Source organism: Helianthus annuus, chromosome 4, assembly GCF_002127325.2.
Source record: "Helianthus annuus cultivar XRQ/B chromosome 4, HanXRQr2.0-SUNRISE, whole genome shotgun sequence".
NCBI lineage: Eukaryota > Viridiplantae > Streptophyta > Magnoliopsida > Asterales > Asteraceae > Helianthus > Helianthus annuus.
The window spans coordinates 159,457,153-159,483,659 of NC_035436.2; the positions used below are offsets into that span (position 1 = coordinate 159,457,153).

At 35.9% G+C, this 26,507-nt stretch overlaps 2 protein-coding genes across 2 annotated transcripts; both read right to left on the reverse strand.

The window, feature by feature from the left end:
* Positions 1 to 19,651: 19,651 nt before the first annotated feature.
* On the reverse strand, positions 19,652 to 21,518 carry LOC110933802 (ATP-dependent DNA helicase PIF2-like). Its single transcript, XM_022177007.1, has 3 exons — positions 21,410 to 21,518; positions 20,203 to 21,297; positions 19,652 to 19,794 (listed from the first exon to the last, which is right to left on the reverse strand). The coding sequence occupies exons 1-3, from the start codon at positions 21,516 to 21,518 to the stop codon at positions 19,652 to 19,654; spliced, it is 1,347 nt and encodes a 448-aa protein (XP_022032699.1).
* A 24-nt stretch (positions 21,519 to 21,542) lies between these two features.
* LOC110933803 lies at positions 21,543 to 26,264 on the reverse strand. The gene is made up of 11 exons (XM_035989444.1): positions 26,195 to 26,264; positions 26,058 to 26,096; positions 25,713 to 25,973; positions 25,549 to 25,587; positions 25,141 to 25,401; positions 24,328 to 24,474; positions 23,780 to 24,191; positions 23,141 to 23,672; positions 22,736 to 23,051; positions 22,071 to 22,628; positions 21,543 to 21,991 (listed from the first exon to the last, which is right to left on the reverse strand). Exons 1-11 carry the CDS (start codon positions 26,262 to 26,264, stop codon positions 21,543 to 21,545), a joined length of 3,084 nt encoding a protein of 1,027 aa, XP_035845337.1.
* Positions 26,265 to 26,507: the final 243 nt, after the last annotated feature.

Consider the following 26,507-nt stretch of genomic DNA (forward strand, 5'->3'; position numbering starts at 1 on the left):
TGCAATGTTAAAGCTAACTTGTACAACTTGAATTTGGGGTTTGAGGTAACTAGGGTTTCGGGTTGGGGTTGGGGTTAAGTCTTGAAGATGATGGCTTCTCCAAACCGATTGATTCTCCAAACAGATCTCCAACTAGCTCATCCTCCCCAAACCAATTTCTGGTCAATTTTCTGGAGAGTGATGGGTGATGGAGATTTGACGGTGGTGGGTGGTCGGGGTTCAGATGGAGGTGGTTGCTGTCACAGCGGTGGTGGGGTTGGGATTTAGTGGTGGCGGCGACAAATTTGGTGGTGTTGGTGGCTGTGACAGAGGTAGCAGGGGTGGGGGTTTGGTTGAGGAGAGAACTGAGAGAGAGAGAGATAGTTAGATAGAGAGAGGGGATGTGTATGAGAGAGAGGGGTTTAGTTATATATATTTATTTTTAATTAATAATTAATAATTAGTTATAATAAAAGTATAATGACCAAAATGCCCCTAAGGAAAAGGACAAAAACCAGGGTTTTTTTAGAAATCTGACCTGATTTGAGATTTGGACCAAAATGGCAATAAAAGTGAAACCACAGGGACCCAGATTTAAAAAGTTTGAGTTTTGGATTAAAGTGGCAAAAGTGCCCAAACCACAGGGACCAAAATGGCACTTTACTCCTATCTTTAACATTATTTAGTTTTTCTAAGAAATAATGGATTTTTATAATCCAAACTATTAGTCGTTAGCTGGTAACGGTTTCAACTTCAAAAATAATTAGTGATGGTCATACCTTTTCACATATTGTAAACTAATGAACCGTTACTAACATAACCTTAATTTCTTTTTGTCCCCTTATCCTTTTCGGTTTAGTAAAGGTCCATTAGTTTACAAATTACAATACATGAAAATATGGGACCATCATTGGTTATTTTTTTAGTTTGGACCGTTGTTTGCCAATGACTAATAGTTATGACTATTAAAATCCATTAGGGAGTAGGGAGTGGTTAGACACTTGAAAGCGTCAAACTTCAAAATCAACCAATCAGAGGGTGCCATGTTATTCCATCTAAAAAATTTAAACTATAAAAGTGTTGGCAATGGTTAAACACTTGAATTGGTAAACTTTTTTTTTTGTTTTCATTTAAAAAAAAAATAAGTGTTAAATGGTCTCTTCCCGCCCGACAAACCCACACCGCTCAGCAACCTTACTGATCGGCAAAATGGGTCGGCGGCGGTGTTACCGCTCGGCAAACCCATTTGCCGATCTGGTTTGCTGCCCACACCGTATACCGCTTGACAAACCCATTTACGTTTTTTTCTATAAAGTTTTAGTTTATAATCAAGTCTTATTAAAATTTGATACGATTGATAATTTGATATTACAACTTGATTTGTTACATATGTTTAAACATCAAATGTTAACATTATAAATTTTTCTATACTGATATCAAATTATGACTTATTACATATCTCTTAACTCAACACTAGTCTTCGCATATTCTTAAGATCTATATTTTAACAATGTATGGTTTCCCAAGAGATAAATGTTAACGTTATAAACTCCTTTTAGAGCTTCTTGAATTGTAATGATGATAACTTTGTAACCATTTATATTTATTGGAAAATTCAGACATTCCGGTTTCAAACCATAGACCGTCAAACTAGAAAACCGGACTGTACAAATTTCAATCCGGCTGAATAAATCGGTTTGGGGTGTTCAGTCTTTTTTTGCAGTTTATAATCACCCCTAATTCCAACCATCTATCAATGTTCGATTCAATCACGTAAGAAATTTATAGATTTGGTCGTTCGAAAAACATGGAAGTCAATCTAGAAACATTACATAAAAATAATTGTAGGGTCACTTGACCCTGGACCTTATAGCGTCTTCCGTCCCTGATATATGTCTATGTATACGTATAATATTAAAATTATGGACATTACCTGCATATTTAAAGTTCATGGAGGTGAATAGTGGCAGCTGGCCTGGCCATCAGTGTAATTTTTGTTTTCAGTCTCCTTTTTTGACTTTCTTATATATATACAATAAACTTCAAGTAAAAAATAAAGGTAAAGTTTGTAATTATTGGTTTTCCTCCTCCCCACTAAACGTACAATCCAAGTAAGATCTTCGTGTATATTTGTTTTACATTTGTTTTGCATTTACACTTCTATCCATATCCATCCCCCAACTTTTTTTTTTCATTTTTAACCTTTTGTTAACGCATTTACACATACATTTTTCTTTTTGCTAACATTTCACACAAAACAGTTTTCAAAAATATTTTATTATAAGTTTTAATTTCCATTTTTTTATTTTATTTTACTTTTCATTTTCTAAATTTGATTTTAGATTTTCTAATTAACAAATAAGATGTGCATATACAAGTGTTTAGTGGTTAATTTTTCTCACCAATGAACAGACCTGGCTTTGTGGGCTGGGCAGCCCGGGCAGACGCCAAGGTCCAAAAGGTTTATAAGCCCAACAAAAATTTAGGGTCAAGATTTTTAAATGAACACTGATATCTTAAATGTTTAATAAATAACTTTAGTAACAAAAATGAAGCTAGTTAAATGGGTTGATATACTCAAATTTGAAAACCAAGGTCGAGAGTTCTAAACCCTTCTTTTACATTTTTATTTCCTAAACAATTTTTAGTTAATCCCATGCATTTTTTATTTCCTAAAGTGTTTTGCACTATCAATTCACTTAATTATTTGACTCTTCGATCTTGTTAACAAGATGATTCTATGATTAATTAGTTAATGTTTTGGGTTATAATCTTGAGGTCATGAGTTCAAACCCCATGATTAGCATGTCGTATTGTGGTTTCTTGATATATATTTGATGAGTTTGTGTTATACCAATTTTTTGTTTCGCCCGGGGCCCAAATTTTGTTTTATCATTCTCGAAGACGGCCCTCCCAATGAAATGAACACGTGTATATATCATTTTAGTTATCTTACAACTTTATTTTATGTGTGTGTTTTCACTTATGTAGTATGTGCCAGTATTGTAAACCAATACGATCAAATTCCTATGCGTCCCTACGACAACATATTTTTTTCTTTCAAAATGACAAGCTAAAATTTAGTAATAGAATCATGGTTTCCCGTTGTATAGATATGAGAATTTCACAACTGAACATGTAGAGGATCCGATTTGAAACTTTTTCGCCGCAACGTGCAAAAGGGAAAAACCTAGTAGAACACAAAAATGAGCAACACCCATTCTCTCTCAAGTAGCTGAACCGTCGCCGGAAAGCTCGATGGAGATAGCTCAGTTGGAATAGCAGTTTAGGTCCCGGCTCCCTCTTCTCCGGTTTGTACCTTACCTTCTATCCTGATTCGGTGATTCTCCCACTCGCGTCCAGGTCGGTTTTTTCTTCTTTTCCTTTGGTGCCTCGCTATCTCCTCTACCCTCATTTCCCGCAGTGGTTCTTGGACTTCTTCGGGGCTTAGTGGGTCTGATATTGATCGCGGCTATCTGAGTATAGTTCAGCTAGATCGATTCGAATCCCATTAACACCTTTAGGGTCGGGGAGCCACTGATTCGTTTGTTTTGTTTGGAGGGGCATAGGAGATAGAAGTTGCTGTGGTTTCATAAACGGTTACGATGAATGATCGAGGGGGAGAGCAGGACAATGGTGGTCCGTGGCATGATGTGAAGTACCGGAAAAATAAGAGAGGTAAAGGAGATGGTATTGAATGGACGTTCCTAGTGCAAAACATCTCGAACAAAGTGTCTAGAAATGTGCTTTGGCGGGCTTTCAAGCCGTTTGGTTTTATATCGGATGTGTATGTGGCTCGGAAAAGAGATTCTAAGGGTAGATGCTTTGGGTTTGTCCGTTACGTCGGAGTGGTGAACATGCAGGAGACTTTGGCGTCAATGAATACTGTGAAGATGTTCGACATGAAAGTATCGGTGTCATTGGCCAAATACGATAAAGACCATAAGAAGTTCAATTATGCACCGGAGATGTTGGGTAGGAGTGTTTGGAGGCCGAAAGAGTGGCAGCAACAGGATAAGAATCAAGATGTTGGTAATAATATTGGGAGTCGTCCACCTATGGATAATCATATACCCAAACAGGGTCCATCGGATAATTCTTTTACTCAGGAGGGGAGGTCATTCGCTGACACGCTGAAAGGAAAATCGGTAGGTAATGGAAATGGGGCAAAGGTGGTCACAGTGGGGGGTAAAGGCTCTCTTTACCCTTTACATTGCATTGGGAGGTCGGTTCTGGGTCTTGCAAAGAAAGTTATGAAGATCTGTGAAATGAAACAGGCCATAGATGATGCAGGTTTGAATGAAGTTGGATTGTCTTATGTGGGGGGAGTGACTTATATTTTAACCTTCAGAGATAAGACTACGGCGATTGGCTGCATGGAACTGCATGAAGATTTCTTCAACTCGGTTTTTTCTAAGTTCCAGTTATGGAATGGAGAAGATGTCCCTTATAGTAGATTGGTGAATCTAAGCATTAACGGTGTGCCATTCATCATCCGGGATAGTAATTTGTTTGATGATATTGGAAATATGTTCGGTGATGTTGTACAAAAATCAGCGTTCTCATGGCAAGAGGAAGAGAATTCTGGTGGTTCGGTGATGGTAGTAACCTCAATTCCATCCAAAATCGACGAGGCGGTGGTTCTCAAATGGAACAACAAAACTATTGTTATTTGGGTTTCGGAGTCTACTGGGTTATGGGTGCCGGATATTGATGTTTCTTCTCTGTTGGGGTCTCATGATACTGAATCGGAAATGAGCTCGGATTCCGATGAGGTGTCAGTCGATATGGAGGGGCTAGAGGAGGGGGAGATTAGACAAAATTTGGGGGAAGATGACCGACGACGAGATGTTGAGTTGGAACATGGCCGGCCGGAATCCTCGCCGGTGGTAAATGTTCGGTTGTCAGAAGATTATCGGACACGGGAAGTTCAAGGGTCCTCACCAATTAATGTTGATGGGAATACTAAAAGTTTGCATAGGAATTTGTTTGAGGAGACAAAAGGTGGTGTTAATGATGATGTTCAGGCTGACAATTTGGGGATTCCAAATAATATTCAAATTGGTGGGACTAATTATGAAAATTCGGTGACTAAAGATGTTGGGCCCAATGTTGTATTAGATGATGGTGGCCCAAGTTTGCCTCCTAATCTGGGCAAAAGAAATAGGGAGGATCGAAGCCCACCTTCTATTGGTTCAACACAAGGGCCCACTCAGAGGATGTTTTATCAACCTACCAACCTCATTATTGATCCGATTGACCTGAATTCACCTCTGCATGAGAAATCTGATATTTTCGAGGTTTGTAACAATGGCCAAATGGATAATTCGGGTGCCTCTGGTACTCCGATTGAGGTAACAGTGACCCAAGATTTGGATTCGGGGGTGGCGGCTGAAACCAGACAAACTGAGAACGAGCCACAACAGGTGCTTACTGATGAAGTTGTGGCAACAATCAAGGTTGGTTCAATAATCGGGGTAGATCTTAACGGTTTTGTATCAGCGACTGAACAGCTAGTTGCTGACGAAGGTGTTACACATGGTTCTAGATGAATTGTCTGTCAGTAAATTTGAGGGGGGTGCGGAATAATCGCAAATCGGATTGGATTCGGGGTCTTAAAACTAGCTATGGGATTCACTTTCTTACCATTCAGGAAACGAAATTGCAGGATGCGGAGACTTTTAAGTTTAATCAGTTCTGGGGCAGAGCAGAATATAAGTTAGCTGTGGTGAACTCTCAAGGAAGATCTGGGGGCCTAGCATGTTTATGGTGCCCGTCTGTTTTCAGGTGCGTTGATATAATTCATAATAGAAATTTTATAGTGGTTTCGGGTTATCTTGTACAAACGGGGTGTAGAGTTAATCTCATGAACATATATGCTCCAAATGAGGCGGTGAACAGGCGTGTACTGTGGTTGGAAATTTTGGGTATTAGAAACTCTTTACAAGGTCTTTGGGTCATGATGGGTGACTTTAATGAAGTTCGGTATGATAGTGAGCGGATGAATTCGGAGTTTATAGAAGCTAATGCGGATGCATTTAACCATTTTATTCTCTCGGCTGGGTTGGTGGAATATAACATGGGTGGGGGAAACTTCACTTATATTTCTGATAATGGTAAAAAGCTAAGTAAATTAGATCGGTTTCTTGTGTGCTTGGGCTTTCGGGAGCAATGGCCAAATGCAACGGTGCTTGCATTGGATAGGGTAGCCTCCGACCACCGACCTATTGTTCTATCTACTGTCCAATCGGATTTTGGCCATATTCCGTTTAGATTTTTTAATTCGTGGTTCGAGTATCCCGGCTTTCTAGATTTTGTGTTACAAAAGTGTGGATCGTTGTCTTTCTCGGGTCCAGAAGATCTAGCATTAGCCATTAAACTTCGGTGGCTAAAAAATAATATTAAATCGTGGCTGAAAGTGGAGAAAGAAAATAGGGAGGATATTTATGGGCAAAAGAAAAGGAGGCTGGTAAGCATAGAGAATTTGGCGGAAGAAAGATTGCTGGCAGAGGAGGAATTGGCAGAGAGGGTTGAGTGCAGGAATTATATGGCCGAATTTGATAGAATAAAGCAGTTAGATTTGAGGCAAAAATCCAGATCCAAGTGGGCTATTGATGGTGATGAAAATTCGGCCTTTTTTCATCATATTATTAATTCGAATATTAGCACGAATAGACTGAATGGGCTAATGATTGATGGTGTTTGGATTACAAATCCGCTGGCTATCAAGGAGTCACTGTATGAGTTTTTTGTACATCAGTTTACGGAACCTATGACTGTACGACCGGTACTGGTATGTCCAAATCTGGCTGCTATCTCGGAGAACCAGGCTAGTATGTTGACTTGTCCTTTTTCAGCGGAGGAAATTAAAGCGGCTGTGTGGGAATGTGATGGAGATCGTGCACCGGGTCCGGATGGATTTAATTTTAAGTTCATTAAAAGGTGTTGGGCTGGGCTTCGGGAGGATCTAATGAGATTATTCAACAAGTTTTATGATGAGGGTTCGTTGAATACATGTTGCACTTCCTCTTTTATCGCCTTGATTCCGAAAGTCAAAGATCCTATGTGCCCAGCAGATTTCAGACCTATTAGTCTTATTGGAGTTATCAATAAAATCATTTCTAAGGTTCTTGTAAATCGGCTAAAAAGTGTGGTGGGGGGCTTGATTTCGGAGCAACAATCGGCGTTTCTGGCAGGAAGGAATATCATGGATGGTCCTCTTATTCTCAATGAGGTACTAAGTTGGTTAAAAAAGTCTAAGCGTAGTGGGATGTATTTTAAGGTTGACATAAATAAGGCCTATGACTCGGTGAATTGGGCCTTCCTTGATTCGATTATGTCACAGAAGAATTTTCCAACTAGGTGGCGAAAGTGGATTATGGCTACCTTGTACTCCGCTAGAGCTTCGGTTTTAGTAAATGGTTCACCGACTCGGGAATTTGAATATTCCCGTGGGCTTCGTCAAGGAGATCCTCTTTCACCATTCTTGTTCGTGATTGTTATGGAAGCTCTAACCGGTATAATGAAAAAAGCTGCTTCTATTGGATTGTTCAACGGGATTAAAGTAACAAATGATGGGCCTTCTTTGTCTCACTTGATATATGCGGATGACGTGATGTTTCTTGGGGAATGGTCGTTAACGAATGTTATGAATCTACGTCGTATTCTGAGATGTTTTTACTTAACATCTGGGTTGAAAGTCAATTTGGCAAAATGTAGTATTTATGGCGTTGGTGTGAATGATGAGGAAGTTCAAAATATGGCACATCTATTGAGGTGTAGACAAGGTACGTTCCCCTTTAAACATCTAGGCTTGATGGTTGGTGCGAATATGAATTTGGCTCGAAACTGGAAACCGGTGATTGAAATATTTAAATATAGATTATCAATATGGAAGGCCAAAACCCTCTCTTATGGTGGGAGGATTACACTAATTAAGTCGGTATTAAACGCTTTGCCAACGTATTATTTATCACTGTTTAGAGCTCTCTTAAAAGTATTTGATGCGTTGGATAAGATCCGAAGGGTTTTCTTTTGGGGTGGGTCGGAAGAAAAAGCGAAAATGAACTGGGTGGCGTGGGATAAAACAATTGCTCCTATAGAATATGGGGGTCTGGGGTTTGGTTCGCTCAGGGATTCAAACTTAGCTATGTTAGCTAAGTGGTGGTGGAGGTTCAAAACAGAAAAAGAAGGGTTATGGCGAAGGGTTATATGGGCAATTCATCACAATTCAAGGACTTGGAATGATATCCCAGTTAAAGTTTCGGTAGCTGGGCCATGGAAGCAGATTCATAGTATACGGCAGCCGTTTTTACTCGCTAATATTGACTTATCTCGTGCGTTTTCAGCAGTCGTGGGTAACGGAAGGAACACGTTTTTCTGGTTAGACAGTTGGATAGTCTCGGAACCGCTATATCTCATGTTTCCTGAGTTGTTCAAAGTCGAACTGTTCAAAGCATGTTTAGTTGCTGATCGTTGGGCCATTACCTCATCCGGGCATGTCTTTAATTGGGCCTGGGCTACACCTGAACTCGGTACAGTAGCAGCGGAGCAACTGCATCAACTGATGAGCATTATTAATGGCAGTTTGGTGTCAATAGGTCCTGATATTTGGAAATGGAATTATGAAGGGAACGGTTGTTTTAGTGTAGCCAATATTAAAAAGACTCTTAGTTCTGTGGGCCGAGTCAGCTCTGGTAGGGTATTTGAATGGAACAACTGGGTTCCGAAGAAGGTCGGCATAGTGGCTTGGAGGGCAGAAATGGAAAGACTTCCGACTAGAAGTGCGTTGGCTAGACGTAACGTGCCGGTCCCGAATCAACTGTGTGTGTTTTGCGGTGAATATGAGGAGTCTTGTGATCATATTTTTGTGTCGTGTCATTTCGCACAATCGGTTTGGCAAAATATAGCGGCGTGGTGCAAAATTCCGCCCATTATTGCGTTTGGCATAAATGATTTACTGTCACTACATGTTTCAATCTCGGGTTCAAGGAGGAGGAAAGCTGTTCATGCAATTGTACTTGTGGCAATTTGGAGTATATGGAAGATAAGGAACGATGTCGTATTCAGGCAGGTGACCCCAAACTTTACAAGAGCTTTGGATGAGATTAAGTCAATGGCATATCTATGGATTAAAAATCGATCAAAAGTGGCTACATTATCTTGGGAGGATTGGAGTCGGTTTAATCTAGGTGCCATGTTATGATGTGAATGTGTATTAGTTTGGTGTAATTGTGTTTCAGTTTGGTGTAAACATTGTATATTTTGGTGTGTAGCTTCTTGCTACTATGAATAAAATATTTTTGTCGGCCGTTCAAAAAAAAAAAAAAGTTGAACACAAAAATGCATAATAAACTTGGGGAAAGCAAGACTGTGACGGTCGCATAGTACCAAGAATTGCTTTTATTTGTTTTGATATATGAAGTAGTGAAACACTTAAAGAGACCCCATCAAACTAATATTATTTTTGGGAATGAAATTAACAGAAACACTAGATTGTCGTTTTATATCATATTCTATAAGTCTATGACTTCAGTTACGTGTATGCTAATTGAGTACAAGTTAATAATATTTAGTTACCTTGACAATCAGGAATCATCCATTTGTGAAGTTGTAGCAACAAACACAACTTTCTACATTTCGAATGCTTTCGTAAAGTTTAACACACATAAGTCATAAATCAACAGGAAGATTAGTAACCCTAAGGGGACCTGGGGTGGAAGGTTTTTCCTCGTGATGAAAGAGTTTCACGCGTGAAACAATCTCAAACACCTCCGCCACCAAATACTTTCACGCGTGAATTATATAACGCGTTAAGAATATCACGCGTGAAGAATGGAAGAATGTGAGGGAATGTGAGGGTTTATTGTTGGGTGTTGTGAGTGATGGGCATTTCCACTAAAATCCATCACGGGTGATGGAATAAAGCTCGATTACGTGGCGGAACTTGATTGGAAGTTGAGAGTGAGTGATGAGTGATGACCACCCCTACCCCCTAACTTTGAAAAGTTTACTTTTTAGACCATGCCTACTGGGCGTTTTTCCCCCCATTCCTGCCCAAACACGCCAGGGAACCACCCCCGGGCGTGTTTGGCTGGTTTTTATGTTTTGGCGTGTTTCAAATCACGCTTAGAACAATGGCCAATCACATTTAATCTTCCTTTTTTTGCCAATAGCTTTTTTGTTGGTTTTTTTATTTTTATTTAATTCTTTAGACCCTTTTAACATAATGCCCACATCTCCACTACACTCATTTTAGAAAAATGCCCAATAATGCCCCTTGCAGACTGTACTGCCAAATGGCGAAAAACGCCCAAGGGTGGGGGCATTATTCACCTTTACCACTACGCATGGTCTTCTTATTTGTTGTTAATTATGATTTTAGTTACAGTTATTCGATGTCTCATTTGCATATACTTTTTGCAAACTTTCCAATTGAGGAACGTATTTTATCCTCTTTCATTTATTTTTTTTTTAAAGGTGAGAGTCTACTTTGGTTGTAAGAGCAACTCCTACACCTCCCAAACCGGGGGGCCCTAGCCAAGTCTGTCCAGACTACGTTGTCTTAACCGGGCCCGCGCTGGTTATCAGACTTGGTTACGGCTTTCCCCCGGAAACCGTTCTGCCTCCACACGAGAAACCTCGCTAGAGAAACAGCCGGATGAAAACCGTGGGCGGGCTCAGGCTCAGGCCCGCGGTCCTTTGTGTCCACGGGTCTCCTCGCCCTTATTGCCCTTACCCCCAAATGCAACAGGTGGGGATCGAACCAGGGTCTCCAAGAAAACCCAAAGTTCTTTCCACCACTCCACTACAAGTGGGGATCCTCTTTCATTTATCTAAACCCGAAATTAGTTGGTTGTTGTTAGTTCGAATATTATTATTCTTAATTTGAGGACCGTAGATTTTAAAGAGTTAAATAATGTTATTTAAATTAAAGTATCTTTGTACTTATATATAGTTGATATTCTATTGTCATTAGATGATTTGGTACAATATACTTTAAAGGTATTAGTGAGGAATAATGGCATAATAGGAACCAAAAGTCATACCAATACCTCAATCATTTACTGAGGAATACTGGTATAGTGGGAACCAAAGGCCATATAAAATAAAGTGCTTAAAAATTGTTTAAATCTAACGAAAAACATAAACATATTTGCTAAATGAATTTCTTATTTTTTGATAAATAACAAACTTGCGTTCTTAACCTTCAATTATTTGTTGAAATACGTCTCGTTTGCATCTTAGTATAGTTAGGCCATGATACTATTAATGTTGATCGGTTCTGTTTAAACATAATGGAAAACATGAAAACATACCTTTGATTGCATCAATACAGACCAGCAGAGAATCCAGATGGATACGCAGCAACAGGTTTGACATGATTGTCAGCTTGATCTGGTTCCTCTTTAGGGTGCAATCTAATGATGGTGATGAACAAACAGAATAGGGTGTTCGGTTGGGAGAGAGAGAGAGGTTGATTGATGTTATGAGAGTAATTAGGTTATGTGTCTAACCTTGAAACCTCTACATTAGTCTCCTTATATAAGCACCCAGGAGGAAACCCTAATTAGTTAATAAGGGTAATCAGGCCCATCAACAATTACCAACTAATTATTTAATAGGATTGTTATATATTTTGATCCATATAATGTAAATGATTATAATGGCTACTAGATTAAATACAAAATAAATATATTTAATCTTACATTATCCCACTTAGCCGAGTAATCATTTACTATGAGTATTAGATAAGCATGATCAGGAGTTAACACTCATTTTAGCCTTAAACAAGTACTATAGCAGAGAAATACAGCCGTTGAATCATTATGCGACTCAGGACCCCCATTAGTCATACTATAGCCTTAATTTAAAACCTAATCGTCATGATCAAAATACGCATAAGCCCTTTGTTTGATTTGTAACTTTATTTGTCTATATGCCATTATGTCGACTTGACATATTCTTAGAGACATACAAAATCAAACTAATGAGGAAAATTAACTAATACTTAGTCATTCATAGTATGATATGCAATTGTGCACAACCGTTAATTAATACCCGTCTACGAGCTCTCTTAATAAGACTTATGGGTAATAGCCCTTCAGTTATAGGATCCTTAAGCATATCATGAATGTATTCGATACAAAACTTAGTTTCCTCAATTCGTTCATAAACGAATAATTAATTGTGTATCGAAATTTAATGCAGCACCTCTAGAACTGTTACTGTTCAAGGAATCATGGTAGCTGACTTTATCACACTAATTCTTCAAAACATTAATTATATGGAGTTAATAAACTTATGAGTCCACTGAAAAATTTCCAACAACATTTAGTGACTATATTATGTCGTTATAACTTAGGTTGTTGATATCAGTGTATTATGACTCCTCCATGAGATAGGTTTTGTCTGCTGACATAAGGATATACCCGACATTACATTTTGTCATCTTTGAACATTACAAAGTTCAAGTAATAAACCGGTTTTAATTCTCACTTCTTCTTCAAATCATAGCCTCTCGTTTCTTTTAAAGATATTGTAATACTCCATTAGATGCTTCACATTAATCTAGACATATCTAGTGTGTTGCAATGTGAGTAATCTCTAAACGAGTATAGACTTAAATTTACATAAGGTTTCTATCTAATTAATGAAGCATAAATAAATAATCTCATTTACCATATTATCCTCTGAAGGAGAGCAATATTGTTTGTTACGTATGTAAGGACCCATTTAATATTAAACTTATGGAACGGAACTAATATCCCATTGGGTCTATCTCAGTATGTTATGATATCAATTACGTAAGAGATATCTCTGAGATCTATTATATCAAAGTTTGTGTTAACAATGCTTTGACTTATGTAACATATACTTGTCAAAAGAATGTTATCTATATAGACAAGTTTATCTTAGTTACTTCCACTCATTTTGAGGTAGGTACATTAATCCACTTGGTTGTTAATGAAAATAATTACGTTAAGATTTCATCACATTATGATGTTTGCATTAACCCATACATGGATTTTATTGGCTTACAAACAAAGTGTTCTTTAACCTTCAGTTTGGAACTTTCAGGTTATTTTATGAACATGTAAATATGTCAGCCATTTGTTAAGGAAAATTGTTTTTAATGTTCATCTAATGTAGCTTTAAACTATTATAAGCTACTAGAACAGTGATGATCCTCGAAATCTTTGATAATTTATCTCTTCCTAAGTATAACCTTTGACAATCAATCATGCTTCTTAGTGTCTTAACGTTTATGTATCAGGATTTGGTTTAGTTATGAACACTCTTAGGTAACTCAATCAAATCCCAAACGTTATTTGAACACATAAAATCAGTTTAACTAGAAAACTGTTTTATTCCATTTAGAAGATTAATTGACACTAATGGCTTAATTTGAAGAGATAGGATCAGTAAACATTTCCAAAATCCATTTCAAATTCAGTTAGGGAGGTTATGTAATCATCAAAGTAAGTAGGTTTTTAAACCTAGATGACCTCCTGAGTTGATTATTGGGTTCATTAGAAGTTTCAGTTTTATGGATTAGCTCTTGGTTAGGTTGCTATCATTTTCGGGATTCTAAGTTTGTAAGAGTTGGTGCAGTGTGGTGTACAAGAGGTGTAATCGGAGTTAAATTCGGAGTGAAATTTAATGACACTCTTCCCCCCGCCTCTTGTATTCCTTGCAAATCATGATAAGGACTTTGACTGCTCCCACTGACCTTAGAAATCTTTGGGAACTCAGCATGCTTAGGGACAACATTTAACGACCAACAAATTCTAATAGAGAAACAAGTTAATGACGTTAGTCGTTGTGATTTCTCTTGTTGAGGATTAAGTTAGTTTAGGTAAGAAATCTAAGTGTGCCCACAATTAAGCAACAATGAAACTTTTGTAAGAGTAGCATTAGATTTTAATGAGACAAGTTTTGATAGAACAGTGTCAAGATGGAGCAGTGTCTTGTACAAGAGGTGTAAATTTAGGTAATGTAAAATTTTCACTCCCCACCTCTTGCAACTATTGCAAGTTATTATTAAGACACTTAATGCTCCCACTGATCTTTAATATCTCTAGAAAGCTACAAGAGAAGTTTCAATAAGTTACGTGACGTGGGAACCTATCATATATACGTTAGACTTTATTTGATTTCTTTAATGTCCAGATATCATAAGAAACTTTAGGGACATATTTAATAGAAATCTTATTAAGTATATATATGAATAGATTTCTTCTAAGACCGTGAGCCATATGCGACAAAATTTAGATACAAGTTGATAGTCTGTTAAATGATAAATGAATTATGTCTGAATATTCCATTTGGAATAAGTTCCACGAATGTCAATGAATGACTTATGATGGACCCATACTTATTCTTTAAGCCAACTAATATTTTATGGCTTTTAACATCATGATTTAAAAATCACTTAGAATGAGATTAGTTGAATAATCATCCTCATTAACCATCTCATGATTTCTCATGAATTATTGGTTGTAATGGATGAAATTTATGAGTCTCATTTTCCTTTTGTCAAATTCTCATTTACATGATGACAGAAGTTGTGAAAAAATAAGGTATCATCTAGTTTCATCTTAGTAATGTTTCAATCCAGATATTTAGAACAAATAAGATGAGAGTTTAAGATAAGTGTGACTTTACGTTGACTATGCAAACCTCACAATCTTCATGACATAGCCTTAGTAATGATACTGTATTCTGATTAATCTTCAGAGTATGTAAGGTATCGAAAAGCTTTGTTAAAAGACTGCTCATTATGGTTCTTATAGCCTTAACAATTAGTTTTGTCCCTAACTCTCATGTTAGTTATTTGTCGAGTTCTGGTAAGGAAACATATGGAACTAGAGTCAACTAATCATGTGTTAATTGGAATATTAAAATTACCAGACTTAAATATCATTAGTAAGTTACTATCTAATTAATTTATCCAACTGTTCTTTAGAATAATGGATAGTGTCGTTGCTTATGCCTAGTCTAATGACATAATTATGCATTGAGATTTTCCCTTTAAGAACCTTAAAGTTGGAATTAGCACTTGTAATTTGTCTATGGACCTTAGAACAATCCTCTTTTAAACTATTAGTGGTTGTAAGGTGAATAACATCTTATTTTCCAGCTTCAAATATTTATTTCTTTGTACATATGTTGCTTATCAACACACTCGTTATACTTTGGTACTTTTGAGTGTTATAGTTGATTTGTAAGGCATCAAATTGTACAAGTAAAAATCTTAGTATGTAATGTACTGGAAAATTGTACTTATTTCCATGCGTAAATCCTTAACTTTATGGGTCATGGTATTGTACATTATTATGCATTCACATATACCACTTAGCTTTATAGTTTAGAATTTTAAATGAAGGCATGCATCTTAGGAGTTCTAGTGATTATTCCATAATAATATATTAGTCTTAGGAAAGACTTAATCTGGAATAACCTTTTAGTGACAACACTTATTCTTGACTATCATAAGAGACATCATGTTCGATTTATCCTAATCATCATGCTCTACTTTTCTTCTGTAGTGCTTTATCAGAAGAGAGCAATAGGATTATCGTATCTTAAGAGATAATCAAGGGTTTAATTTAAGAGCTAATTCTTATAGAAACTTTAAGCAAAACATATTAGATTTAGGAATTAGAGTGGATGAGATATAGACTTATAGAAGATAATTATAGTGAGTAAAATTATGGGTACTAATAATAAGGCAGACGAAATGATCAATTAAAAAATTAATTGAGGATCATCAATAGAAGGATCATTGAGTGAAGAGGTTGTGATATGTCTATTACTAACATCAAAATAATAGACTATTTAATATTCTACTTAAACGAATACAAATCAGCTTTGGCCAGAAGTGTAATCATTTAAACATGTGTGCAAAGTGGTTGTAACAAATCAGCTTTGGCCAGAAATTGAGACAATCACTTTAGTTATGCACTTGTTAAGTATGCCATCTATGAAGGAATTAAATCAGCTTTGGCCAGATATTAAGACATTCATGTTTATGATGCACACTTAACATAGCTTTCGTAATACTTGAACGATAAGTAGATGCATCAAATCAGCTTTGGCCAGAAGTGATACATCAGAAGCTCATTCAAGTTAAGCCATTTTGGTTTTGTAAAACATTATTTGATCCTCATTAATTAACTAAGTAATTACAAAAACCAATCATTTAATAGCAAACCACCTGTTAGTGCGGATCGAACTCCGCGGTGAGTTCGCTGGGGGGTGCAGGGGGACAACGTGCCCCCCTGCACGGGGTTCGGGGCGGAGCCCCTAGCTAAATTTTAGTTCACATTAACTGCTCAATAAAGTAATAGGATTTCGAATAAGTCTTGAAATTTCATGAACACTCATGATTTCGGATGAGTCATGAATGTCTTGGATTCATCCGAGATGATGATTTCGAATCATTTCGGACCATCCGAAATGGACCATTTCGAATGATTTCGGATGTGTCCAAGACGCCTAAGTCGAGTCATTTCGGATGATTTCGGATACATTTTGGATGATTTCGGATGATGATACTTAGTCCGAGATTCATCCGAAATGGTGATGCTTAGTCCGAAATGATCTGTGATGCTAAGTCCGAAATGGTGATGCTTAGTCCGAAATGATCCATGATGCTAAGTCCGAAATGTTCAAGCAGTTATTGATCCGTGATGGAGGAGCATAAGTTCATCCGTAATGATCAGTCCTTGATGGTTTCGGATTCATCCGAGATGTGTTCTTCAAGCCACAAAAATCCTTAATTTAAGCATTATTAATTGATAAGGTTCAAAATCCGAAATTTTAGGGATTATGGGATTAAGTTTCCTGTTTAAATATTCATTATATTTATCTGTTTATTTCGAAAATTTATATCCATTAATAAAATAACAGATTTCGAAAGTTCTAATTAGATAAAACTAAATCAAACAGGAACAAACACCCAATAATCCTAAATTCATTCCAAAACTAAAGGAATTTTCGAATTTTCTGATGAACAAGTGATGAACCCTAAAAAATAAACATTCAAACATTCATCCGAAATCTGGAATTTTTTTACACATTTAAACACATTTCCTTACACTGTTGATTTCGGAACAGTAATTTGATGAATATATGATCCGAGATGATCCGGACTATTTTACCCGAGATGCCATTCCGTGATGATCCGTAATGGATCCGTGATGATCCGTAATGGATCCGTGATAAAGTTATTTGAAGGTATTCATCCGTGACGCATCCGTAATGGATCCGTAATGATCCATAATGATCTATGATGATCTGTAATGATCCGTAATGATCCGAGATGCATTCGAGATGATAAAACCCAGATCCGTAGTCATCCGTAATGATGCGAAATGATCCGTAGTGATGATTTCGGATGACAAAAACGGAATTTTATCAAGTTTTTCAAAACTGTTTTCCATATTTAATCCAGATTTTCGGATACAAAACAGAACCGACTAATCAACATATGCTCTGATACCACATGTTGATCGGTTCTGTTTAAACATAATGGAAAACATGAAAACATACCTTTGATTGCATCAATACAGGCCAGCAGAGAATCCAGATGGATACGCAGCAACATGTTTGACATGATTGTCAGCTTGATCTGGTTCCTCCTTAGGGTGCAATCTAATGATGGTGATGAACAAACAGAATAGGGTGTTCGGTTGGGAGAGAGAGGTTGATTGATGTTATGAGAGTAATTAGGTTATGTGTCTAACCTTGAAATCTCTACATTAGTCTCCTTATATAAGCACCCAGGAGGAAACCCTAATTAGTTAATAAGGGTAATCAGGCCCATCAACAATTACCAACTAATTATTTAATAGGATTGTTATATATTTTGATCCATATAATGTAAATGATTATAATGGCTACTAGATTAAATACAAAATAAATATATTTAATCTTACAATTAACTAATATTCTAAAAGTGTTAATGATTAAAGATTTATAACATGCCGATTATTCAAAATATCTTTCATTTCGACCAAACCTCAAGCACATACTTGTGGGGTATTCTAAAACTAAAAGTCGAAGTTATATAAATTGTCAAGATGATCAACTTATGTAATTTCACTATAAGATTTGACTGTGGATATTAAAGAATAAAAATTTACGAATCTATTTAAATGAAAACTTATAATAGATTAAACTGCCATTTTGGTCCATTGGTTTGGTCACTTTTGTCACTTTAGTCCAAAACTTAAAACTTTTTGCATCTGGGTCCTTGTGGTTTCAGTTTTATTGCCATTTTGGTCCAAAAATAAATCAAGTCATATTTGTCTTATAAAATCATGCTATTTTGTTCTTTTCCACAGGGGCAAAAGGATCATTTCTTTTTTATAAATAAATACTATATTTTATAACACAAATATGACCTGATTTGCCCATGAGAAAAATGACAAAATTGCAAGATTTTATAAGACAAATATGACCTGATTTCATTTTTGGACCAAAATGGCAATAAAACTGAAACCACAGGGACCCAAATACAAAAAATTTGAGTTTTAGACTAAAATGACAAAAATGACTAAAGGTCGCAGTTTACTCCTTATAATAAGTTGGCCACTAAAAAATATGATAAGTTGATGTGCGTAGAACCATATGAGTAGACACTTGAAAAGTCAAAGTGAGAATGATGTTGTCAACCTTCCTATAACCATTAATTGCGATGCTTTGAAATGTCTAAAGAAAGATATATTCGCTTGACCCAAATAACCAGCTAAATTACCTCTACGATATCTTTATTTGCTGCAGATAATTCATGTCAACAACGTGCAGTTCTAGTGGAAAAAATGGATACGTTATCCATCTTTAAGAGTCAAAGAATCATGAAACCCCATTGTTCATCCTCCCAAACTTTTTTTTTTCTCAATTTCTCATCGAAATAAATTTACACGTCCCACAATTGGGTTTATTTGAAATTGTGTTTTTGAAGTAAAAGAACATAAATATTCGGTGGTTGAAAAGATTCCAGATTCAATTATATCAACACGTCCCACAATTGGCTTTACCATTTTGGTATCGACATAACAGTGTTGAGAACGGGTGAAAAGCTACATCAAGAAGGAGAAATTGGTTTGAACTTTTAAAAGAAAGAAGGGTTTGTTGAGCACAATAAAGAATCTAATAATTACTTTGAATCGTATATCATCTTTCTTTTATGATTAAAGAGAATGAAAAAGTTGTATATATAGGATAGCAACGAGACGGGTTTGGGACGTGTATAATAAGCTCATTCTCAACATGATTGTAAAATCCTGTTCTATACCTAACCCAATATCCGTTAGGTATAGCTAGGACGGGTAATGCATGTCGGGTATCAAACATACCCACAGGTATCTGGTATAACCGTGGGTCTCAAATATGACTGATACTTTGTTAAAAAATATATGTTGGGATTTCCATATACGTTTTTGCTTACCATAATATCTATTATATATTTTTTAACAACTGGAAAAATAAAAATATTATAAAATACATACTCTTACTTATCATAATCACTATAAAAGGTTTTAAATATCTAAAAACTAGGTTAATGCCCGCGCGATACGCGGCTTCATCCAAAACCATATTATTTACTTTGGAATATAATATTTTGTATAAACACATACATTGGAAGAAAAAAACAAAAAACTATTCAAATGCCGGAAAAAACTTCCTTGTAGACTACATTTGTTGTTTTACTCGTTACATTCTCATCTTTGTCTAGTATAAGCAACTTCACACCGCCTCTGCTTTTAACTCTTGATAACGCAACATAAAGCTGACCATCTAAGAAAACTGGATATTTCAAATACAATCCAACCGTTGATAGAGATTGTCATTAACTTTTATTTATAGTCATTCCAAAACATACATTTAAGGGGAATTGTCGTCATTGAAACTTGATAGGAATTCTTTTATCCGACGGTGTCAAACTGATTCGTGGAATAAACGTTCTGGTCCCTATGTTTCCTCCGGATTTAATCTCCGCCTCTATAACATGTTTATAAAGTTTAGTAATCCGTAGTCTCGTACCGTTGCATAAACCATTTTGTTGATCGATATTACGAAGCAACATTACAGGTACACCAACTTTAAGGACCAATCGATGATTAGGCAGACCAGAAATTTTTAGACCATTCAGAACATCGGGAGAATATAGTCTCGCATTTGCTTCATTATTTCCTTGATCAGTTTAACAAATACTATCAGAACTCAGATACTCCACTTCATCGCCAGGAAACGAAGCAAGCAGTTTTTCATTAATTTCTTGAACAACCTCGTTTGTTGGTGCCAATATATCTCTTTCAGCAAAATAATCTTTATCTTTGTACAGTTGAAGAAGCGAATGATATACAAAGTCGATCAGATCTGACATAGGATCCTCAGAGCACTTGATTAACAAATCTTCAGGAATATCTATAACCACCTTACAATCATCACTGTCACCAATCTTTCCCTCGCCCAAGTCAAGCAACCAATCCGCAAAAGCTTTAATCTCCTCTATATCAGATGCGTTGGCTCCTACAGTTAACCTCATGTTTTTGGTTAACGTAAGGACCTTGCAAGTACTCCAAATATACGATGACGTGATTAAAGCATTAACGATATCTCGCCTACTGCCATTTGGTACAACCGGAAGTATTTGTCTAAAGTCACCACCGAACACCATAACTTTTCCACCAAAGGTCATCTCACATTTGAAGATATCTTTCATTGTTCGGTCAAGTGCTTCAAATGCATGTTTATGATTCATCGGTGCTTCATCCCAAATGATCAATTTCGTTTTCTTCAATAAATCAACAACGCCATCATCCGGTTTAATAAAACACATCGAGGTTTCTATTAAATTTAAAGGTATATGAAACCTTGAATGTGCAGTACGTCCTCCAGGTAACAAAAGAGATGCGATTCCACTTGATGCAACATTTAGTACAATATCTCCTTTACATCTAATGTATGCAGATAATGTCTTCCAAAGAAATGTCTTACCAGTACCTCCGTAGCCATAGACGAAGAACAAACCACCCGCATTAATATTAACTGCTTCAATTATCTCATCAAACACTAAACGCTGCTCATCGGTTAGGCTGCTTAAATTATTATCAAATTCAATGGCAGTAGCACTTACATCGTACCTAAGCTCGTCAGCAATTAAACGGTTGTCTGGTGAATATATTGATTCACTGTCGGGTTGAGGCATAGACGGAAACCGACTTAAACTTGAGTTGTTACGTAATAAATAACGCTCAATTTCCAGCAACGTTAGGTTCTTTATTTGTTCTTCTGGAAGAGATAAACCTATTAAAATTATGTAAATAAATTATTAAAATTCTTGTAAATAAAAAATGAAATTAATAAACAATAATCTATAAGACATAACTGTCAAAATATTAAATAACAATTTGCATACCTTCAATCCTCAAAAGCTTTTGCCGATTGTATAAAAGACCATCCGCAAGGTACTCCCATGTGTTTTCCCAAACATGTTCAGGCTTTGATAATGTATTAGACGCCAACATTGTAGCAAACAGATTACGAAGATACTAACCTGAACCTGTGTAGTACGCCTCTTTGATAGCTTCTATATATTCCTTGTCGTCGTCTAAAAGGCCTCTAGCGTAGCACGCATCTCTAAATGTTGGGAAGACTTGTCCATTCACAGTACGAATGTCTTCAAAAGACTTAGGACCTACTACCTTATTAAGAAGGATTCCTAAAAAGTATGCCTCGCCCATAGAAGGATTCACACAATGAATACGACCAATGGTTTTGCCTATTATGCGTTTATCCCATATCCTTTCGTCCTTCTTCCAAACAAATTTAGTTGGGAACTCAACGTAAGTAAGGGTGCGCGCCAACGGATCTTTTTCATTCTTTTCCATCCACCCCAAAAACATTGTAGAAGAAACAAATGGTTTTTGAAGAACACTATCAAGTTCGTCGTCAGGGCCGTATACAACGTTTTTGTTTATCTGGTAGATGAAACGGAAGCCTGATTACGGATGGATGGCGGTAATGAACATCAAATGCAAATATGCGCCATGAAGCTTCGCATGCCGAGAGATATCTACAATCGTAGTACTCTTTGATTTCATTTTTTCCATCTTCAAGCTGACCTTCATCGGCATTTGGTACAAAACCAAATTCTGCCATATCTGGTCCTTTGTTAATGTATTTAAACAAATACTTAATGGACGCAGCCTGGTTACACCATTCGACGTTAATGTGTGCCTGATAACGTCTCAATAGGGTTTTGCTATACGGAACCACGCTTTTGTTATCAAGCTGAATACCAGATTTCTCAACAAAAAAACCTGAATCGGCTCGTCTATAGACCGTATAACCATTCGAATCTAGAGAAGTCTTATCACAAAACTTCTTAGGAAATTTCTTCGAACAGTTAGCGTCGACCATACACGGACAATTTGGTTTTGCAACACCACAAGGTCTGTGAATCATATAGTCGCTAACAAGAGTATATAGATCTGGTTCTAAGTTTTTGTCAGATATCTCGGCAGAAATGAACTTGTCAACATGCTCAACCGAAGGAAGATTACTTTCGTCATTTAAGAACAGACAGATATGCGCATGCGGTAGACCTCGTTTCTGAAACTCTATGGTATAGACAACTGCAATAGAATAGTTAATATTAAAATACTTATTTTCGAAGTTATGGTTATGAACGTAGCAGACCAAAAAAAATATAATAAAGTAACTGATTTAAATGGATGCTTACCTGCCGATGCATTGCCGAATAAAGATTTCTCTCGCAAGTCTTTCATGATTGCGTCAAGCTTAATTTTGAACAATCGACATAAAATGTTCGGTCTATCCCCGGGATTAATCTTCGTGTCCTTCAGAAATCTTTTAATCTCCGGCCATTTAGGATTACACGTGATCGTAATGAAAAAATCAGGGTAGCCAAACCATTTACAAATGGCCATCACATCATAATAATTCTCCCTCATATAACGCGATCCACCGGTAAACGAAGACGGTAGTAGTACGCGTGTTCCAACGTTTGACATATCTGGATTACCATTTTGTCCAAGCTTTTTAAGGTTGTCATATGTCTCAGATCTCAGTTTTTTTTATGCAGACGTATGAATAGTAATCGTTCACTTTTAATCATCATATATACGTCAACCAAGAACTGTTGCAAAAGTCTTCGAGCATTGAGAATCAAAGAGAAATGATTCACTCTATCTTGAACATGGTAAGCAAAATACTCTCTCATTGTACATTTTGACTCTTTCTTCTTCGTTGATGCCCTTCTTTCTCTATGAAGAATATCAACCCGATAACCATCTTCACCAAAAGGGAAAAGCAATGGATATTGAAGCGCGAGATACGAAGGATGAAGCTCAATACGTTGTAGACCATCTTTCTTTGACTTAACAACTACATCACGATTATCAAGAGCTTCCTCAATGTTTCCAATAATAAGCGCAGCAACTTCGGACGACGTTGGTAGGTTGTATGTACGACCATCTTTAGACCTATTTGCCTTAAGCCGTAATTTTAAGTCAACATGAGGATTATCAACAAACCGATCTCGTACACGTCTATAAGTTTTTACCAGCTGATTATTTGAATCTAAAATCACCTTAAGGTACTCTATGAGTTCAGTGTCAAGCAAATCAGAAGTTGCGGAAGCTGGTTTGTTTGAGATACTGTAAAGCAATTGTAAGACAAAAGCGAAAGTACTAGTAAGTGTTTATATAACATAAAACCAAAAATAAATAAAAAAAATAAATAAAGAAATGGTTTCTAGGGATACCTAAAAACGGTTTTGCGATTACAGACTTCATTATCTGTGTCGTATATGTAAACCTGCGCAAACTTTGGTTCACCACCTTCTTTAGGAAGAAGACTTCCCAGTGTATGATAATTCTCGCCGCTAATTCGGTATACATACGGAGCATTTCCTCTATTGATTTTCGAATCAACTTTACCACCCATTGAAGTGAACAAAAACATAGAATTAAAACGACAAATATTCAGTAAGAAATGCTTGCACTTGTCGTCTAAACTCTTAAAAAGATTTTGATATTCCAGACACGTCTCTTTAAAATTAGGAAGATGTACTTTTCCATAAGCATAACAAAGCATGTAAGTTGTTCTTCCTGAGTAAACCTTTCCTTTTCCGGCCTCAACTTTCCACAACTTAGCATTACATATGTCACATACAACTACTTAATCACAATGATCCAAATAATCTATTATTGAAAATAAAAAAAATATATCATTTTGTGCTATTGGTTATGAAATTAATATAATGACGTTCTTCAAGTGGAACTTAAAGTAGTGAGTGTGTAAGGTACTTACTGTTAGAAACTCCTTTATATGGATCTTCAGCTAATTGTTGAGGAATAATATGATCGTCGGAAGATAAGTCAACCATTGGAATAGGATATACGTTTCTACACTGATTAGTAAAAAACCTTTGTTTACCTCTTTGTTTCCTTTTTACACCTATATGTTGATACCAACGAAAAATAATAAAAATGTCAGAATCAAAATAAAGAAATGTGAAATACGTAAATAAATACCACCAACCTGAAGTAGATGCTTCAGACGGAGTTGTTAAAGGTGTGGTTGCGCAAAAACGTGGATCGAAGGTATTGATATAAGATAATGAACGCATTGGTGTTACGATTCGGCATTCATTTGTATTGGATGCTGACACATTGCATGACCGAGTAACGTTTTTTTTTTTAAATAGAAGATTGGTTACTCACATTATTTCTCTTAATATCCAAATGTAATTTCCTATATTTTCTTCGTTCAGCTGATTGTTGATGCTCAACATCATTAGAAGCAACTGAAAAAAAAATATGGATATCCATAAAATATCAAATTATACAATAAAAATTGTATCCTTGTCTAAAAAATCAAAGAATTTACCATTTGTAATGTTACACAAATTATAAATGAAAGATTCTATTCATGTGTAAAAAATTATAGAATTTACCATTTGTAATATTACCCAATGGACTTCTTCCAGTTTCAACTGCAACAAAAAAAAGTCTAAGTTACCGTATGAAACATGTTTATGTATTACATATTTTTTTATTTAAAAAAAAAGAAACTCATAATCATAACAAATAAAATTTAAATATGTAAGTAAATAACACCAACCTGATGTATACGCCTCGTACGGATTTGTTAAAGGTGTGGTTGGCAAGATACGTCGATCAATGGTATTGATATAAGAGGATGAACGAATTGGTGTTACAACACGGCAATCATTTGTATCGGATACTGAAACATTGGATGACTGAATTACGTTTTGTCTTGTGTTTAATTTGTTAGTCACATTATGTCTCTTATTATCCAAATGTACTTTCTTTAATTTTCTTCGTTCAACTGATTGTTGATGCTCAACATCATTAGAAGCAACTGAAAAAAATATGGATATCCATAAAATATCAAATTATACAATAAAATTGTATTCTTGTCTAAAAAACCAAAGAATTTACCATTTGTAATGTTACACAAATTATAAATGAAAAATTCTATTCATGTGTAAAAAATTATAGAATTTACCATTTGTAATATTACCCAATGGACTTCTTCCAGTTTCAACTGCAACAAAAAAAAGTCTAAGTTACCATATGAAACATGTTTATGTATTACATATTTTTTTATTTAAAAAAGAAACTCATAATCATAATAAATAAAATTTAAATATGTAACTAAATAACACCAACCTGAAGTATACGCCTCGTACGAATTTGTTAAAGGTGTGGTTGGCAAGATACGTCGATCAATGGTATTGATATAAGAGGATGAACGAATTGGTGTTACGACATGGCAATCATTTGTTTCGGATACTGAAACGTTGGATGAACGAATGACGTTTTGTGAAGTGGAAGATTTATTATTTGCATTTCTTCTTTTATTATCCAAATACAGTTTCCTTAACTTTCTGCGTTCAACATAGTCTTGATGCTCAACTTGATTAGAATCAACTGAAGAATAAAATGCATATAATTTTTTTTTAACTATTTATAAAAACAAAATTCAATTCATATCTAAAAAATTTCAAACATTACCATTCGTAATGTTAGACAAAGGACTTCTACCAACACCACCTGAAAAAATTTAAGTAAAATTAACGGTACCTAACATAGTTACATATTATATCATTTTTTATTGTATTTGTAAACAGAAATAAAAATAAAGTACATACTATTGGAAGGTTGAACACCAGTAGGAAGTGGAAATGAAGGTAAAGTTTGAGGTTTTGCACGTTTAGGCATATCCTAATATTGTATCATATATAACATACCAACGTATTAAAATAAGTATTAGAATAACTTAAATGTATAAGTATAATACAAAAAGATAAAACTTACGTGTATGAGAAATGACCAAACTTCAAAACTTAAAAAATGATGAATGTGGTGAGAGAGTTTTCTGATTTAGACTTGTAGAACCTTTAGTCTAAAGCATTGAGTGTGTATTATGAATAAGAGTAGAGGTTCTTATAGTATTTGAAATGA

Excerpts from the sequence above, each read along its gene's own strand:
- LOC110933802 (XM_022177007.1), bottom strand. The coding sequence starts at position 21,518 with ATGTTGGCGTCTAATACATTATCAAAGCCTGAACATGTTTGGGAAAAC. Across the intron at positions 21,298-21,409 it reads AAAGCTTTTGAGGATTGAAG|GTTTATCTCTTCCAGAAGAA; the intron begins GTATGCAAATTG and ends TAATTTTAATAG. Across the intron at positions 19,795-20,202 it reads GGAGTATCTGAGTTCTGATA|TTTTCTTAGATGGTCAGCTT; the intron begins GTATTTGTTAAA and ends TGAAATATCCAG.
- LOC110933803 (XM_035989444.1), bottom strand. The coding sequence starts at position 26,264 with ATGCCTAAACGTGCAAAACCTCAAACTTTACCTTCATTTCCACTTCCT. Across the intron at positions 24,192-24,327 it reads ATATAAAGGAGTTTCTAACA|TTGTATGTGACATATGTAAT; the intron begins GTAAGTACCTTA and ends GTGATTAAGTAG. Across the intron at positions 23,673-23,779 it reads AATCGCAAAACCGTTTTTAG|TATCTCAAACAAACCAGCTT; the intron begins GTATCCCTAGAA and ends ATTGCTTTACAG.